Source organism: Mauremys mutica, chromosome 2 (assembly GCF_020497125.1).
Source record: "Mauremys mutica isolate MM-2020 ecotype Southern chromosome 2, ASM2049712v1, whole genome shotgun sequence".
Classification (NCBI taxonomy): domain Eukaryota; kingdom Metazoa; phylum Chordata; order Testudines; family Geoemydidae; genus Mauremys; species Mauremys mutica.
The window spans coordinates 257,679,049-257,698,982 of NC_059073.1; the positions used below are offsets into that span (position 1 = coordinate 257,679,049).

The window sequence follows — 19,934 nt, forward strand, 5'->3', positions numbered from 1 at the left end:
TAAATAATTGAAATAACTTAATTCATTAGTTGAGTTGATCAGAGCACCAATCCTAAAACCTATATTTGCCACACACAAAAACACTTTCATGATATTTTGCCCCACTGAATTTGTTCAGGAAAATCTGTAGAATTAATGAAAGTATTTAATTTTCTATCCAGAATGACATAGCTGCACTATATAGATTTGGGAGGGAACATCATATCCTGAAGTCCTTAATTAGGCAACTCCCCACATTCATCTCAATGAGCATTTTGTCTGAGTAGCAACTGAAATATTTGGCTCTAGAGTTGCATAAAACCTCCAATGTTCTCTTCTCAAGTCCATTGCATGTGATGATTTTCCATCTGCAAAATCTCCCTTTTTTATTCTTCATCTAAATATACAGCTGAGAGAGAAAATACTTTGGTTGCCTTTTTTCAGGAACCAGCGTCAGGAAAAATGTGAGTGAGTAATTCATGTTGGTAACAGCCATTCTTACCCTGCTCTGAAATTGTCCCTATAGTCCCTGTTTCAGTCTGTTGGAAACCAAACCTTCACACGGCTTTTTACCAATTCTCAATTTCTACTGAAAAGAAAGGACTTGCATATGTCAGACAATAGCACAAATTGGTTGTTCCTGAACTGCTTATTGCAGAAGTATGCCAAACATTTACAATATTGTACATAGGCAATGGGCAAGCTTTAGTCAATAAGATGGGCCTTCAGAGAGAAAGTTCAGAGTCCCATGAGTCTTAGATCTACTGGTAGTAACTTCACTGTCAGTTTAACATTGTATTTAGTCTTCAGCGAGCCATGATCACGTAAACTAGTCAAGACAAATACACATTGATAGAGTTATGTTAATTCACTGAGCCAAGTTGTGTTTTCATTTACTCCAGCTTTACACCAGTGTCACTGAATGCAAAATTTGGCCCAATAACCGCAGCACCATCCAGATAGGATAAAATATTAATTGATCTGCAATCCACTGGAGTCCTTTTGGGTACTCTGTCCAGGAACAAAAGTCTTCCCAAGTTCTTGAAGAGGAAGAGGATTGAAGATGAAATCATCTTTTCCACTATGTCTCTTTATAAATTTGTCATCCAGTCAGGAAACAGAAGCAATACTCTGTGACCAATCACATGCCATGAATAACAAAAAGACAAAAACATAGCTATAGCATATATTTACATGAAGTAACTGAATAATTGAAAATAACAAATAAGTTCCTATCCTGCCAATACTTATGGATAAGCTTAACGTTCAGCATGTGCTTGATCCCTTTGACTTCATAGACAAATTTCAAGTTGTAAAGTTTTCTGTTCTCAAAGTAGATAATGAGCTTGTCATAATTATAAAGGGAAGGGTAACCACATTTCTGTATACAGTGCTATAAAATCCCTCCTAGGCAGAGGCACAAAATCCTTTTACCTGTAAAGGGTTAAGAAGCTCAGGTAACCTAGCTGGCACCTGACCAAAAGGACCAATAAGGGGACAAGATACTTTCAAATCTGGGGAGGGGGAAAAGGGTTTTTTTTTTGTCGTTCTTTGTCTATCTGTTCTGTGTGCTTGTCGGAGACAGATCAAGAAAGCAAGCAATCCACCTCCATTAGTGAGTACTAGTGAAGAAATGTGTTAGCTTACTTTTATTTTGGCTTGTGATTTCCTTTGTAGGAGGAGGGAGGTTTATCCCTGGATTTGTAACTTTAAGGTTTTGCCTAGAGGGGAGATCCTCTGTGTTCTTGAGTCTTTTGTTATTCTGTAAAGTACTTACCATCCCAATTTTACAGAGGTAATTCTTTTATCTTTTCTTTAATTAAAATTCTCCTTTTAAGAACCTGATTGATTTTTCATTGTTTTAAGATCCAAGGGTTTGGGTCTGTGTTCACCTGTACCAATTTGTGAGGATTTATTCTCAAGCCTCCCCAGGAAAGGGGGTGTAGGGGCTTGGGGGATTATTCTCAAACCTGCCCAGGAAAAGGGGTGTAGAGGCTTGGGGGGGATATTTGGGGAGGGGAGGGCTCCAAGTGGCCCTCCCTAAATGTTTGTTTAAATCACGTGGTGGTGGCAGTGTTACCTAATCCAAGGTACAAGGAAGGATTTGTGTCTTGGGGAGTTTTTTAACCTAAGCTGGTAGAAATAAGCTTAGGGGGTCTTTCATGTGGGTCCCCACCTCTGTACCCTAGAGTTCAGAGTGGGGAGGGAACCCTGACAGAAGCTGTATTCACTATGCCACATATTTTGCAGCTGAGGTAGTCAGATATACTGGTGTGCTACTCCCCAGGGTAACAATGTAGATAAATGTATACATTTTATCTAATGGGTATGGGGTCTATGTATGAAAAACTGCTAACAGTCATTACAATTGCATCATTGTATAAGCAAAATTTGTAAATTTTTTGAACTCTAGTCTTTTTATTTTCTCTTTCCTCTCCTGGCCATAGTTAGTTTCCTGTTTCTTTTACTAGTTCTGGGCTACGATACTCTGGCTAGTCTGGCTCCTCAGCCTACACCCCTGCCTAATGCCCAACACAGCTGTGTGGTGCACAGAGGATTTCCAGCTGTAACTGGAATTTCATTGTACCATGTTCACTTAAAGTAGTTGCTAAATATATTTTTAAGCCTTCCTTTAAATTTCAATATTCATTGTAAGTATTATAGGTATGAATGGCAGTGTATAAAACAAAACAGATTATATGACACAGATCTGTGTAATTATGTAGTATTATGCAAAGGTTGTAAATTGTCAGAGCTTCATGGACTTCAATGGAGCTACGACAGTTTATATCAGTAGAGGATCTGTGCAATGTTCTCTGGGGCAGGACTTATCTGTATGGTTCCAAATGTACTCTCAGTGCTCATTAAAACAGAGTATTGATGATAATATTCCCTTTATATATTGTAATATTGTTTTTGGTTGGCTTGTTTTTCCCTCCATGTCCTTATACTGAATGCATTCCTCAGTATCTCCCAGACCTGACTTTGGATGACTATCCAGCCTGAACTTAAGAAGTTCAAGTTTTCTCAGGATATATATTTTGGAATACATTATTTTGTATAGCATTATCTCCCCCTGCACCCCTTAACTCCCACCCCTTTTTGGGAGTTTGGATGGGTGGATGAACTGTATATAATACAATACATTGCTGTAGCAAATAATACTGCCCTAAGTACAAGTCACTATCCTTCAGTGACTGGGGAAGTATCCTTTCCAACAATTAATCAGCACGTAAGTAAATGGAGGAACATGGGCTCTTGAAAGCTTGTATGTTTGGTTTCCAATTGTTGCATTAAAAGTTACTCTCTTAAGAAAGTGTCTGAGTTAAATTTCATGGCCCTTCATCTGAGGGCAAAAATAAACCACTATTCATTACTGAAAGAAACTGCTTAGCATTACTTATTGTATATGGCATTGTTAGGAAAACATTAGCATGCACCACATGTCAAAACAGAAATAAGCAGTTATAAAACCAACTAGATTCAGATGTACTAAGCCAATGGGTCAGTTTTACTTCTTTGCTCGAGACCTCTGGTTTTGACAAACATGAAACTTTTATATTTAGCTTGATGTTATCATAGCTGTGCTTTCCTGCTATTCTCTCAGCTTTTGCAAAGTCTCCTTTTTAATACTACATACTTTACATATGGAGTTGATATCCATGTGATAAATTGCATGATACATTTATTTATCATGTTCCTTTGACTACCTCGTCTGACTCCGGCTCACCCTAATCCATCCACTACTCTCAAGATTTATTCTAAATTTCAAACAAATACAATATTTAAAAATTGACCTGCCACACAAGTATTTCCTTTTCCTCTCTCAAATGTGGAATTTCCCACCAAAAATTACTCCTTCCTGAGGCCCAGGAAAAACAAGAGTTCAGCCTTGGAGTGGAAACAGCTTTTCCACATTTGGAGGAAGAGGAAAGACATATCTCACCTTCTTATATACAGTGTGGGTATATAATATATACAATGTATGTGTACGTATTTACACGTACAAACACACACATCTCTATAACACATATGTATATAATGCTCATGTGTATGTAATAGGTATGTGTCACTTCTAAAGCTGTCACAGGAAGGAGGCCACTATGCAACTCACTAAAACAGGATATTTACTATGAAGGAAGCTCTCAAAGTCTGATGTTCAACTAGCTTGCTACCAGCAATATTAGTGCGTTCTGCATTTCAAAACCTCACTGCATCCCTAATGGTTTAGTTTTTCTCCCCAATATTAAGAAAACAATTAAGAATGAAATATGTCAGTAGCAGATACTACAGTGATGTAGGTGTAAATACCGAAAGAGAGAGTAGCTTTGAAAGCAAAGAATTAATGTTGCGTTAATGACAATGCTGAATGGGATTTCATTCTAATTTAACATTAGTTACTAGACACAGCAGACTTACCCAGTCCTAATCAAGAAGTTTGAATCCTTTGTTAATTATGTACAAATGAATGTTTGATAAATTCTCAATATTCTTAGCATAAACATTTCATTTCTTCTGTATATAAACATTTATAACCTACTTTCTGTGTGGAGGCCAAATTACCCTCTGGGGGACACATTGTGGAGCCCTATGGACTTCAGTGATGTTTTAGCAGCTGTCATTTGGAGCAGAATTTGGCCTAGTGTATTTAAAGGTATGGAAAATGTGAAATAGTTAACATAAAAGGAGAGGTAACAAGACAGCATGGTGGTATTGAAGTCAGGTCTGTCTACTGGCTCACAGCGCAAGTTTTACAGTTTTAAAGACAATGAGACATATTTTGATCTTAGTTACACTGGCATAAATTTAGAAAATTCCACTGACATCAGAGGTGTTGCTTTGGATTTACAGGGAGGGAGTCAGGACAGCAGAAATGTTAAGCCACAATTCAACAAAGCATTTATACATGTTTGTAAATGCTTTACTGAGGTAGGATGAGATTGTTCATATTCTTAAGCCCTTTCCCGAATCAGGGCCATATATTTGAATGTATCAACATTTTATGAGCCAGAAGTATATATAAAAGTAGACATAGGGTTCAAAATGGAACCACAAATTCAAATACCTCTGAGCGCGAAGCTGGGGGAGGTTAGAAACCTGGATCCGACTCAGTAACATTACCTGATCTTTAACGATGTCAGTTACAAAATTCACATTAGTAGAGAATGAGCTATATTCAGCAGTTGTCTTCACTAACATTGTTTTGGCATAAGAAAGGGCATAATTTGTGTCCTCTGGACTAAATCCTCAGCCTGGGCCCAATTCTGCCACCATTACGTAAGTTGAGTAGTTTGTTTAACAATGATCTAGCCCAAATTCAGAATGAAAAGGAAAAAAATTGAAAAGGTTAAAAAATGTTAAGCTCTATGAACGAAATTATTTTAACGAAATTACAGGTCAGAAGGGACCATTAAATCATCTAGTCTGAGCTCTTAAATTAATTACTTTGTGATATAAATAAATTCCTAAAATCAATCAGACAAATGTATCTATTATTTAGGAGCCTTTTGAAGATACATAAAGTGAAAATGATAGATTTGTAAAGCAAAAAACAACTTAAAACATACGTTAAAACATTACATAAAAATTGGAGTACCTTATTTCTTCTATTTAATAATTATATATGGATCCAATACTGCTTTTAAAATTAAAACATCTAAAAATAGTGAATATTGTCTTTGCAACAAAGATATTGTGGTAAAGAGAAGAATGAAATTCTTAAACTAGTTATTTGTCAGAATAAAAACACAGACTTTTAGTCATGGCTATTTAAAATGAGATGCTTGAAACATCAGTGATTGGAATGTACATGTGACATTGCACAGATCTTGAAAACTTTCTAAAAAAGTTAATTAGTCATTCTAATCTTGCGTAGGAGGATTATGCTGACATTCTGACATAAACCAGTAGTTTACTATTTTTACTGTGTCAAAACAATTGATGAGGACTATTTTAAAGTATGGCTTATGGCCAAAGTATGAAGGATAGCACATCCAGCATCACAGCACCACGTTTCTCAAGACATTGAGCGCCTGGAATATGCCTGTAGTATGAAGGCCATTTTCTGTCCTGGACCCACATGATCATCAGAGATTTCTCACAGGTCAAATGTCAGCGTCTAGAGTATAGAGTTAGGGCAGGGGGTGGGAGCTCTTTCTCCCTGTAATATTACTGGAAGTCACTAGATGGGACTATTACAAAAATATTATAAATTCTGTTTATTTGAATGGTAAAGCAGTTAGATCTTGAAAGAAGTGCTTATTGTCCATTGTGGAGCACTTCTTTTAGATGCCAATCATGCATCAATAAAGACTTTCTACTGTCATAGGTCCCGATCCTGTAACGTGTCATACACAAGTCGGCAGTGATTGCTGCATTGAAGACAAAGGAAAAGATAAATGATGTAGCCTCATTTGTATATTCCCATACAAGGTGCCCTGCCTCACTGCAGCAATAGCATGTGATTTCCCTTAGTCTCTCTGACTGAATCATTTCTTCACTGCAGCTGCTGTCTACAAGGTCGACCACCATGAGCAAACAAAAACATTGCATGGTGTCTCCATATTACGCTCCTATTGGCTAATTCTCATCATCACATGATTCAATAAAGCAAACTAGCACCACGGGTGAATTTCCAGATTTAGGCCTGCTTCTCTTGTTGAAGTCAATGGCAAAACCCCCATTGGCTTTAATGGGAAAACTGTTTGACATGTAGTGTCTTTAACGCTGTTGGTGGTAATATAAATCATTGGACTTACTGGCATGCTGCACTTTCATCTAGATATAAAGAGAATCGAGCATACAGGGCCAGATTCTCCAGCCTGATCTTACGTATACCTTTTGCACTCTCACAGTGCAAAGGCTCCGGAAATCAGACACATCTTTCCGATGGGGGAATCATTGTTATACTGGACACAGAATCTGCATAATCAGACCCTTTTGACACCCCCTCCAGGAATTCTGGTGTATGGAATATGTGGGAGCAGACATAGGGCAGGACCAGAGTGCAACAGACAGTACTATTTGGCAGAGTTTAGTGCAGCCTCCAGGTTTCTGTAAATTCCACCGGGGCCCTGGCTGGAGCAGACTAAACTAGAGAATCAGGGAGCCATAAAAAGTTTCTTGTTGGCTCCTTCCCTCTCTGTTGCACTGAACAAAAACTCAGTACAACAAAGAGTCTGGACCATAATTTGCAACAAATTATTTATCCACAGTATTTAGCCTGTAAACTTTCTTTCTCTTTGCAGAGTATTCGCAAGATTATTGCAATTTCTTCAAACCTGAAAGAATATAGTGACTTTTTTCCAAATTTGTCAATTTTGAGAATTGATTGCAATGAACTATATTGTCTAGTCAATCAATGTTGATTAGTTGTGATCGGCTAGATAAGTTGCACGTTATTACAGTAGCACCTCAGAGTTCTGAACACCTGGGGAATGGAGGTTGTTCATAACTCTGAAACGTTTTAACTCTGAACAAAATGTTATGATTGTTCTTTCAAACATTTACAACTTAACATTGGCTTAATGCAGCTTTGAAACTTTACTATGCAGAAGGAAAAAGGTTCCTTTCCCTTTATTTTTAGTAGTTTACATTTAACACAGTACTGTACTTTATTTTCTTTTTTTCTTTCCTTTTTTGTCTCTGCTGCTGCCTGGTTGCGTACTTCTGGTTTCAAATGAGGTGTGTGGTTATCTGGTCGGTTTTTAACTTTCATGTTCATAACTCTGGGTTTGTACTGCACTTCCATTCCGTGATGGATGAGCACACCAGCACTTCCAGCACAAATACTCACATGTGTAGATTTAGCCCAAGCCCAAGCAATGCTGAAGTAAATTAATTTGAGTATTATTCACAGAAAATAATTTCCAGTATTTTTCAGCTCTAGAAATAAATGTTATGTGTTGGGTTAAGCCTCAATGAAACTATGGTGTAAGAGCTACTTTTCGTTATTGATAAACAGTTCAGCTCCTTTTTGGAACCAGATAGTTGAAACAATAACAGCCTCCACCCAAAACATGGGCACATGCAAGGCACATACGGGTGGTGGTGTTTTACTGAGTATTGTTTGGTGGAGGTGTGTTTGTCTGTCTGTATAAGAAAAGCAGGAAAAACAGCAGAAAAGCAAGGATGCAGTAGAACAAGCACTGGTAATGTGACTCTGAGAAAAGCCTAAAGAGAGAGCTTTTGGGCTAAGTGCTGGCTCAAAAGAGGCTTGGAACTGTCCAAAGAAACTGTCTCCTGCTGTTTGATTCATGCTGTGTTCAGGGAAACAAGAATTTGTACATTGTTTATAAATAAAAAGGATTGTATCAGAGAAACTCCAGACTCCAGGATCAAATTCTTCTCCTAGCCAAAACAAGCCATTAGACCCCAAATTTTGACTAACTGCTGGGGTGAAAAAAGGGTAACATAACTATACAGTGTGCCTCCCTATTGTCAAGGGTTTGGATTACTCCAAGGGTTAACCAACAAAATGCCAGTTTTTGCTCCAGGGGTTAACCAACAAAATGCTGCTGGTGAATTGTATCCTGAAAAACCATTACACAGTCCTTCCTTTGATTTAATTTAATGAAGCTATGCTACAGAATAAAAGCAATACATTGATATAACAAAATAGTTTTCTTTGCAGCTACCCTGCAAAAACTTTTCCCTTTCTATTTTGTTGATGTCTAAGGGTAAACCTTGGAGTACATAAAAGCTTTCTGTGTGAAATGTTCTTGTTGATCTAGAGGCTTATATAACCCTTCTTTGTTATTGTTTTAATCCATTAAGTCTATTGAAAGAGGAGCACTATAACTTGATGGCTGCCAAAAATATTAATAAACCTTTTTCTAATACAGGGTGAAAGATAACTTTTAGCAACCCTTGTGTATTAAGTCTCCTGCACAAACAAGGTACAAACAAAAGAATCAAAATAAATGGTGCATTTAGGCTCTACAAGAAAAATGCTGCAACAAAATAAACAAGGAGGTGATACATAGACTTTTCAATAGTGAATTCTATACTAAGGGTGGAATGTGTTCATAAATAATTTGTAATCATATTAGAAGAGTTGAATCTGCCAAATGAATTGCCTTCCCAGTAATTCCTAGAAGTCAGGATATAGTGACTTCAAGACTGACATGATAATTATTCCTTTCTTGGTCTTATTTCACCTGTCTAGGAACAGCCAAACCACAACCTCCAACGTGCAGTGCTGACCGGTTCACTTGTGTGTATGTACAGCAGTGTGTACCTCTTGCTGTAAAATGTAATGGGGTAGAGGATTGTATGGATGGAACTGATGAAATTAACTGTCCTACTGAGATTCCTACCACGGCTTCTCCATGGCTTTGCAAGGGCACAGAGTTCCTGTGTGCTAATATAGGTTGTATCCCATCACTCCTGAGATGTGACGGCGTGCCTGACTGCCAGTTTAATGAAGATGAAACTGACTGTCGTAAGTTACATTTAGTGATGTCGTTATACACATGCTAACTTATTTTAATAAAATGACAAAGTACAATAGAATTGTACTAAACAAATCCAAATCCAGTGAATTTAGTATGATTGCACAGCTAATAACATTTTTTTTGTATCTGCATATCATATATGATTGTTTATGGTATGATCATCAGTGGTTAACTCCTTGTTCAGACCTCCCACCACTGATCAGAGGCAAGTAATGAAGCACAATTGAGGAACAAATGCCCAGTCCATTTCTTGAGCAGAATGCAGGAGAACTCTGTAAGAACAATTGCATGTGACATAAAACGGGAGAGACCTGTGGAAAGGGACCATTCCAGACCCACTCCTTCTCATTTCCCACATTGCTGTCCCCATGGTCCATGGAGAATGGGTATCATGGGTCCAGTAAAGGACTAGTGGGGTGGAGCAGGGACTCATATGTTTCATTCCTCACCCCCATGGTATCTTCCATTTCTTTCTCTGTAAGAGACATATCTCCTCAGCAGCTAGGTGGTGTTTGCTCTGGAGATCCTGGGTGATCCCTGCTAACTCTGTTTGAGGAGGAATGTTGCTCCTGTCTGATGTTACATGCAGGTACATCTAGTGTTTCGAAGGCAAGGACAGTATTGGAGTCTATGTACTCCACTGTAGCTGCCTCAAGATGTGCAAGGAAATACCCAACAGGAAATTTGATGGTAGAACTGAGAGAGGGAGAGCAACCTTTCCAGGAGGATGATCTACAGAGAAGAGGGTGCAGTGGGACATGGTAGAGAAGATAGTAAACTTCTGTGCAAGTAACTGAAGGAAACAGCAACTAGGGAGCATCTACAGCCAGGGTTTGGTACTGTTACAGTGTTAATTAAACTGCGTGGCTGAAACAGAGCATTCTAGGAGGCTGCCATTTTACAAGTTCCAACAAGGAGGAGGAGATCCTCCCTAAATCTAAAATACTGCTGATGGGTCTGATGTTATACAAAGAGCAATGATGAATGGGCATCCAGAACTGGATAGCTATTCTGAGGGAGTTCTGAGTCAACATGGGTAGTGCATATCCTGGAAATGGACCACAAAGAGATTTTCTTTAATATGTTACGGGATATAAAAGGATATTATTTTGTTAATCAAGCAGGGAGTGAAGCCCATAATACTGTACTGCTCCATAGAGTAACCACGGTAACAAATGCTTTTAAGTGACTGTATGGTACTTCTGCTAATATACATAATTGGAAGCATTTTTGCTTTTGTTCTTAGATCACTCAGGTGCATTGCTTTGTGATTCTGCCAGTTCAGTGTTCCAGGGAACACTCCTGACCTCACCAGAGTTTCAAAAGCAAGTCTGGTGCTGTAGTAGCAGCAGCAGCCTGTGTCCTAGTTCCATAGGGGATGAAAGCATGAGGGACCTGAAACTCCAGCTCCCGGGGGCACTACAGCAGCTCAGACTGATACAGAGATTAATGCCGCCCAACCCAAAATGTTTCATTCCAGGTTGACAAACTGAAACCAAATGTTTCATTTCAGAATGAAAACACATATTGCAATATCAGATTTTCCTGCTGGATGGAAATTCGATTTTTCAGTTGTCTTCGTTGATACATGTTATCCATGCGGACAAATAATCACATACAATATCTAACACAATCAACTACTGTAGACATGCAGGAGGTGTTCAACAGCTGATTTTACAAACTATATGGCAGAACTTTCCTGTGAATCTGAGCTGAAAATTGAGCTCTGTGTTTTTGTAGAAAATTCTGAAATTGAATCAATGAAAGCACAAGCTCCAGGATGTTTCTGTCTTTAGATCATTACTTACTTTAAGGGATCCAAGGCCTGTCTGTGTCAAAAGTCCCTGCATTCAATCCTCTACCACCTCTGTCTGCCCTAGGCCTGTCCCCTATCTTTTCTAGATTATCTCATTATGTCCTAAGGCTAAGATCCTAACTCCAGTCCAGCAGGCCAGTTGTGTGCTCCTAGGATCACATGTCTCCCACTACTAGTTCTAATGCTCTTGAAATATTACTTCAGTACAGTAACTCCTCACTTAAAGTCATCCTGGTTAATGTTGTTTCGTTGTTACGCTGCTGATCAGTTAGGGAACATCTTGTTTAAAGTTGTGTAAATGCTCCCTTCTAACGTCATTTGGCAGACGCAGGGCCGGCTCCAGGCACCAGCATTCCAAGCTGGTGCTTGGGGCGGCAATTTTCAAGGGGCGGCAGTCCCTGTTGTTTTGCCCCCAGCAGCGCGCCGAATTGCTGCCGCGGATGGTGGGAACAGTCCATGCGCCCTTAGGGCGGCATGTGCGTTTCCGCGGTGGCGGCAATTCGGCAGCAGCTTCTATATTTAGCTGTCCGCTGCGGCTTCAGCTAAACATAGACGCTGCCACCAAATTGCCACTGCCGCGGAAACACGCCTGCCGCCCTAAGGGCACACGGAACGCCCCCGCCCCCTGCCCCCCACGGCGGCAATTCGGTGCGCTGCTCGGGGCGGTGAAAACTGTAGAGCCAGTCCTGGGCAGACGCCTGCTTTGTCTACTGCTTGCAGGAAGAGCAGCCCATTGCAGCTAGCTGGTGGGGGCTTGGAACCAGGGTGGACCAGCAGCCCCCTTATCAGATCCCCCTATCAACTCCTTGCTCCCCTAAGTTCCCTGTGCAGCAGCTGCCCAACAGGCTAACAATTGCAGCTGTCCCTCCCCCCACTGCCATGTGTAGCTCCTGCCCTCTGCCTTGGAGCTGCTCCCCGAGACTCCTGCTTGCTGTCCAGGGGGGAGGGAAGGAAAAGGGGGGCTAATGTCAAGGTGTCCCCCTCCCCCTTGCTCCTGCACCCCACTTACCCCATCTTCCATAGAGTAGGGGGGACACACGAGGGCTCAGGACAGAGGGAGCTTGCAGCAGCTTCCCTCTCAGCAAGCTGATCTAATTAACAAGGCAGTGTACTTAAAGGGGAAATGCGCATATCTCCCTCCATTCCTGCTGCCTTGTAGAGTGGGAGAGTTAACCCTTGAGGGCTCAGCCAATTGCTAGTTCATCATTTAGCAGTAAGGGAAATATCCCACCTTCTGACTCCTCCACCTCAACCAAGCTTCACAATCATCATCACTGTGTGCCAGTATTAAATTGTTTGTTTAAAACTTATCCTGTGTGTGTGTATATATATAATATAGTCTTTTGCCTGGTGAAAAAAAATTCCCTGGAACCTACCCCCCTCATTTACATTAATTCTTATGGGGAAATTGGATTCGCTTAACATCATTTTGCTTAAAGTTGCATTTTTCAGGAACATAACTACAACGTTAAATGAGGAATTACTGTATCTTTCAATCTTAAAGCTACACTTTGGGAAGGAGGCAAAGTAATTTCTGACATAGTCAAAGAACAAACAGCTGCATGCTGAGATCTTAAACCCAGGAATTTTGGGTGGGTTGGAAACTTATTCAAACCTACTATCACATCCCTACTCCAAACATTTGATAGTTTTATGCCTACAGTATGGTAGCTGACAATATAACACTGCCATGACAGTTGACATTCTCTCTCCCAAGATCATGATTGAGGTTGGTGATGCTTTGGAACTGAACTGCAGGGTGGTTACTATTGTGCAGACTTTTCTCTCTTTGCTGTTGGTATGCTATGAGGGCTTTGCAGCATTCATCTTCTCTTGCTGTCTACTTTTGACATGTCAGATACCATGAACATTTGTCAGCAGAGGAAAATCAGAAGGGGAAAAAGGAAACACTATCTTGCAAACTTAGTTTACTTTATTGGAATTTTTGCATGTCCTGTAAAAAAATTGAGTGTTGTGCTAGTAATCACACTCAGATGATGTTTTCTTAGAAGATTTTTGTGAGACCTGAATTTGAATTTCTTTTCCTAAGCATAAATGAGCATAGCAGAGTGCAGTTAAGCTTTGATGGCTACCAGAGCCATTCTTTTAGGTTAGATCATTTTTAACAAAATAGTAAACATTTTTTCTGCTCCCCCACTGTCTATTTAATTCTCTTTGATCAGCTCCTTCCAAAAAGCAGCCATAGTTCTGTCTTTTGAAATGACATTTCTTTGCTACTCTTTTTGAAAGGCTTCACCCAAAGCACTGAGGTCAATGGAAAGACTCTCATCAACTTCAGTGGGCTTTGGATCAGGCCCTAGACTCCTTTCAGTTCACGTGCACTGTTTCCCTTCACAATTTCATTTACCTGGGGGTATGACCAGGAAGCCACGAAATGCTCATCCTGTTTCAGTCCCAGATTGTATCAAATGATAGCATCGTCTCCCAGCATGAAGACAGATTGGCAAAATGTGTTCTGTAGAGATAAAGTATAAATCCTGAAAGAGGCCACAGCAAAGAAAAAAACAAACACAAATGCATTAGTCACATCTCTACTACAACCACCATCACCACCACAGAAATTTCACCATGTATGATTTAAAGATTTATGTAGAAAGAAATTTCCTGCAGAGGTCACTGAACAGTTTGCTTATGAGGTGGCATGTTAATGTTGTATTATACCTATTAACTTGGTGGATTTTATTTCTTGCTGCTCTTTACAACAGAAGCTTCAAGTTATGTTGCCTTTACAAATGCTCTGCTTAGCTAGCCTAGCTAGCCCTTCTGTCACTTCTAATTTTAGGAAAGGTCTCTTTATCTTACCAGCTTTTTATTATCCATCCCGGTAAATTGCATGATCTAAAATGGAAAGGGTATAAAATAAACATAAAGACCCATACTTTCCACATGCCCCCAATAGAATCTGACTTAAGTGCTAACATTAATGAATAAGAAATGATTTCTCATTTCTCTACGGTGCAATAAAATAGATCCGTGGTGTGCACCTATAAACTTCCAAAGACATCATAAATGTTAAAATCATACATTTTCAAAAAGTTTTTCTTTCTTTCTTTCTTTTCTTTCCTCACACTTAATTTGCACTTACAGAATGAATTGTGGATGCAAACCTGAGTATTTGTGCCCATTTGCTCCCATTTTAATCCCTGCATTTGGCATCTGCATCCTTAAAACCATGGTGGTCTCTTATGACATTAAATTATAACTCTACTGAAGCCCATTGTAGTTGTGTGAATGACAGAGTGTGTTGACTGTATCCAAAGCATTAATGCAATATTAAAGTAGAAATATCAATGTTAAAAAGTCAGAAAATTCTAAAAGTTAGTTACTGCTGCATTGATAACTCAGTCATATTCCCTTTCTTAACACCCGCTGCAGTGGTGCAATGCAGTCATGAAGGAGATCCACCCTCTGGAAGGGGAATTATAGGGTGGTGCAGAGCCACGGAAGCAACTTCTTCCCCACCCTCCGCAGTACAAGCGTAGGGGGTGGAGAGGTGGTAACTGGGGAGGAAAGGGCACGTTCAGGGCATCTCTATGCCCCAACAATCCCCAGCTACTGAAAAAGTCCTTGGGACTAATGACAGCCAACACAAAGTAGAGAAGCAGCCCAAAGATTTCTCTTTTTTACCCTATGGTATCTGTGTAGCGGAGAGCCAGTCCCAAGACTGGGGAAAGTAGAAGTTTGTCTCCCCAGCACAAGCTGTGCTGAGCACAACTTAAATGTAGCCCAGGTACAGAGCTCCTATGTTTATCACAGTGTACATTAAACAACATAAGCAATACTACATGTGTCCTTACATGGAGCGTCTTTAAAATAGATGGATGCATTTACTGCTTACTGCAGTTATATGCACAAACTTGTATTTGTGCACAAATGACACAAGCTACATGAGCCCTGTGATGTATGCAAAAGGAGGAAAACTCGCCAAGATTTCCTAAAGTGACCAGTAATTTTGGATATATTTATAGTCCTTGGTAAACTGACAGTGTGTAAGATTTATGGGCCTGATCCTGTGAACCTTTACTTCTAGGAGTCTACTTGTCGTCTGAGAGACTGCCTGCATTAGCAAGATTTGGCAGGATCTGATGTAATATTCGTATTGCAAGGTTGAAGTGCAATATTTTATATTCAGCATTTTCTTTTGGCTCGGTGTAATCCAGTCATTTAGAGTACTTAAAATATTCCTAAATTCTCTCATGCTTGTTATAAATCTAAAGTCTGGGCCAAATTCTGCTCACCGGTGATATGTCTAACTCAAGTGAAAACAGAGTGTTACTCCTGGTTTACGCAAGCATAATGGAGAGAAGAATTTAGCTCACAGTCCCTTAAACCAAGATGTTCAGAAATAATGGCTCAGGGGCAGTCAGAACATTTCATTAGCTAGAATGTTTCTCAAAGTGACAAAATGCTGTTAGATTCTCAGACAGAATGCAGAACCACTGGGTACATCTTATAGAATCAGTGATGCCATAATGAATTACCTGGAGGCTTATGTGATTCTGTCAAGATTTCCCCTCTATAATTCCTTTAGATGAGTTTAGAGAATATAACTGAATGCTACAGCATGACAAATGTCTGTAGGTTTAGATTTTTAATGTAGCCTTTCTCCACTTTTGTTACATCAGCCATATATAGTGTTTAGCTTTTAGCAACAAAATGGAATACATTTACAGCACTTTTCTGTTCTATGTTTAAGAATTAATTCAATTATTTGATTGATTATGTTTTCTGATATCCGATTGTGGATTTTCATTAAGCATTGTACCTATTCCATCAATATTCCATCAATAACATATCAAATGTAAACACCCCTTCACAGGATTTGAACATGGTAAAAGCTTGATTCGGCAACCTAAGCCGTCTTTTTTAATGTCTAAGTCATACACCTCTCAAATGGAAGTTTATAATGGAAATGCCGATCCAGATTTATATACTCCGACACAAATAAGCTGCTATAGTTTTCCAATAGTGTTTTATCAGTGAATAAAGGAAATGTGTCTGACCATGTCATCTTGTTACTTTGTTCCAGCCACAAAGGACTGCTTCAATGGTTCTTTGTTGTGTGCATCAACTAATACATGTATTCCAGTCTCCAAGCGCTGTGATGGTATTGCAGACTGCTTTGATTTCAGTCTTGATGAATCCAGCTGTTCAGGTAGTCAGTTTCACATCAAAATATAATTTCAATAGAAATATATAGAGTTTTTTATTTAACCTGCAAATGGTGCACAATATTGACTGAATTCATCCTGCTGAAGCTCAGTCAGATTACATGAGGGACAAATTTGAAACATTATGTTATTTTTATAGCGAGGATAATGGGAGAAAACAATGAAAAATTGTGACTTTGAAATGGGGGTATTTCTTGGTATATATATTGAATTACAGTAAAACCTCTATCCTGCAAACATATAGTCTTGATTTTAATTATGCAAGTAGTCCCAGTAAAGTGAATTGAATATTTGGAGGTCCCTGGGATTTCTCATGTGCTTAAAGTTAAGCACAATGCACATGCAGGACTGGGGCCTAAATCAGGAAATAGAGACTGTATCTTAATATAATAAAAATATTGCAAAGCCTGATATTTTTAGTACAACAGAAAAATAATGGTTAAAAGTAAAAATAGGAAATGCAGTTTATCTAATGAAAATCATCTTTAGAACATACATTCAAAGTGTTTAACTCAGAAAGCATCCATAGAGCTATATTCTGTGCCCAGATGTTAATATGAAGCATTCACTGACTTCTGGGGGAGCACCTGGAAAAGAATTAGACCAGAAATACAGTTTATATTATGCTTCATATATATATATAATATGGAACAGTAATATTTTACCATGAAAAATTAATAGTAATATAAAATGCTTGGTAAATAGATGTTGTAATCTATCTTTGGTAATTTTGTAATGTTTTGAGTGAATGTTATAAATGCAAGGGAGTATATTTAGTATCCAGTTAAATGTAGAGGACTGTGAGATGGTAAACATAAAGCAGTACATTCAAAGAGTAGTAAAAAAGGGCCTCCTGCTGCTTTTCAGGTGCCATATCTTTTAAATAATTTGCTTCCCACACTATCTTGCTGGAAATTCAGGTATCTGAATGGAATAACTAATCTGATATTTTTTCTTTTATGTCTCCAGCAAACAGCCCATACTATTTCTTTTATCTGACTCTATGCAGCAGTGAATTTGGTCATAGATTTTCTCCCATTCTAGGAAGATGGCCCAAATCCCATACTTAACTCTAACACCAATAGACCCCTGTGTCCAGGCAAGGCACCACATAGGTGTTGGAGTGTGGCCATGCCACATGCCATGCCCAGCCAATTGTAGGATTGGGACAATGGTGGGGGTTTCAATAGCTTATTCGGTCCCATAACATTGCAACTGTGTTATCTGAACAATTACTTGCTTATTGTTCAGATTGTGCCATATGGTTTCTAATGTTTTGGGATACATTTTCAAAGCAATGAGCCACTGCCATTCTTGTTAATGGAAGTTCTGTCATTAAGAGCTGAATCCTGCAAACTTCAGTGGAATTAGTCACCATGTGTGAAGTGAAGCTCATGTACAAATCTTTGCAGGATCAGGATCTTAGGCATGCATGTAACTTTGCTCAGATAAGGAGGCCCACTGAGTTCACTGTGCATACCAGTAAGTAATAATTTTGCCTCTGATTCTGCAAAACTTAGTCACATACTTGACTTTACTCCAGAGACTAGTCCCATTAAAGTTCATGAGACTGCTCACTTAACTAAAGTTATCCATGTGCCTAGAGTTGCAGGATAGCAGCCTAAATTATTTTACTGCTGTAGATATTGCCATGGGTATAAATTCCAGCAGACTGTTTTGAAAGTTTAGAGGAGCATGTACTGCCCTGCTGTAATTATATAACTGGAATGTGGGAGGATATTCAGTGGTAATAAAATAGTAAATAAAACAAGACAGATTCATTGTAACAGGAAAAGGATCTAACAACAAACATTTGTAAAAAATTATTTTGTTACTTTCAAAACCTTTGGGTTCTGTTTTTGGTTTATTTGGGGCTTTTTTGGTGAATGAATATTTTTTAAATTAAATGTGTAAATGCTAAAATATATGTGAACTTAGGTTGACCTCATGCCCACCAAATACCCAAGGTGTGTCACAAGTCCATAACGACACTTGGCTTGGCATGTCTTTCTTCTTAAACATCTTATTCTATTAAGACTGATTTCCCTTGAGCTGTATGAACATATATCTATGAGACATCTTTAATGAAAAGACTGGTCACACAGCAGATGGTGAACATCTGTTCTTATCTCATCCTTACATTTAAACTATTCATAATAATATCGGACATAGGCACTAAATCAATCTATGAAGTTGGGCACTCTAAACTAACTCTTTTCTCTATTGTATAGTGTTGGGAATCTTCATATTGTTATATCTGAAGGTTCCAATGAATGGCAGAAGCCCCACTATGAGAGTCCTGTAAAATCTGACCTGAGAAATCACTAGGGCCTGGACCCAACAAAGCACTGGGATTACTTTAAGCACAAGTAGTGCTATGACTTTGGTGGAGACGCTTAGGATAGGCATGTGACCAAGTATGTTACTGAATCACGGCCTACAGTGCTGGTCTTCAGAAATGCTCAGCACCCAAAACTCCAGATATACTAAATGAGAGCTGTGAGCATTCAGCAACTCTGAAAATCAAATTGTAGAAAATCTGATGTAGGGGAAAAAATCTTGCATTGGCAGGAGGAAAAGATTAATTTCTATTACATCTTCCTTAATCTAGTTACCTTTGTTTACTTATATTTTCCTAGGTTGTCCAGAAGGATATTGCAAAAACGGAGGAACTTGTATCATCAAAGACGCTGTTCCTTTATGCCAGTAAGGTTCATTCTCTTATTCTTTTGAGAAGAGTTTCTTTTGTTCCCTACAATTAGAAATGACAGTCAATGGAAATGTATTTCTGGAGAGTAAATTTGCACTGCATGAGTTTGCACTATTCTCATTTACAGTAGCTGAGTGAATAAGAGACCAACAAATAATAAGGGTGTTTTGAGAAGAATATTAGCTAACAAGCAGAGTTTTCCATGACTTTCATCTGTCCTGTATTAGTTAGGACAGCCTGTTTTTTCAACACCTAACATTTCCTCCATCTCATATTGCACATCAGCATTTAAAAGAACATATTGTTATGAAAAATAATGCCTTGTTTATAGCAGACATATTGTCCATCTCAAGGAAGATTCACAGCAGGCCATGTTGCCAGCTCTTCATTAATTTATGATGTATCTCTGGCATAACATTGTTCCTCAGCTGCTGCTTTTCCATTTATGTCAAACAAAGGGTTAAATTTAGGAATGTTGCAGTGCAAACCAGGGGAGCAATTGTGAATGCCCTCCCAGCTTCTGAAAAGCAGTCGATTTTTATTTGTCGCAAGCAGTGATTTTCTGTATTTTCAGCATAGGCTGGACCACCAGGTAGCCAAATAGACTATTAACAGGTAGATTAAGATCTCTACAGTATTAAGGGAGAGTGAGTTTGGAGTGGCTGCTTACACTAGTGGGCAAAAACAATCAAGCACTCTAATCAGGGTGAAAGTTGAAGGTGGCTTTACCTGGCATGGGTAAATACAAGAGAAGAATCAAGAACACGGTGTTTCTAATTTTT

At 38.9% G+C, this 19,934-nt stretch overlaps 1 protein-coding gene across 1 annotated transcript in view; it reads left to right on the forward strand.

Annotated features, from left to right (window-relative positions):
* Window positions 1-19,934, forward strand: part of MALRD1 (MAM and LDL receptor class A domain containing 1) — a 420,915-nt gene that overhangs the window by 353,155 nt on the left and 47,826 nt on the right. Inside the window, exons 33-35 of the mRNA XM_045007156.1 lie at window positions 9,146-9,421; window positions 16,301-16,426; window positions 19,082-19,148. Coding sequence (XP_044863091.1) covers window positions 9,146-9,421; window positions 16,301-16,426; window positions 19,082-19,148 — 469 coding nt within the window. The remainder of the gene's footprint in view (window positions 1-9,145; window positions 9,422-16,300; window positions 16,427-19,081; window positions 19,149-19,934) is intronic.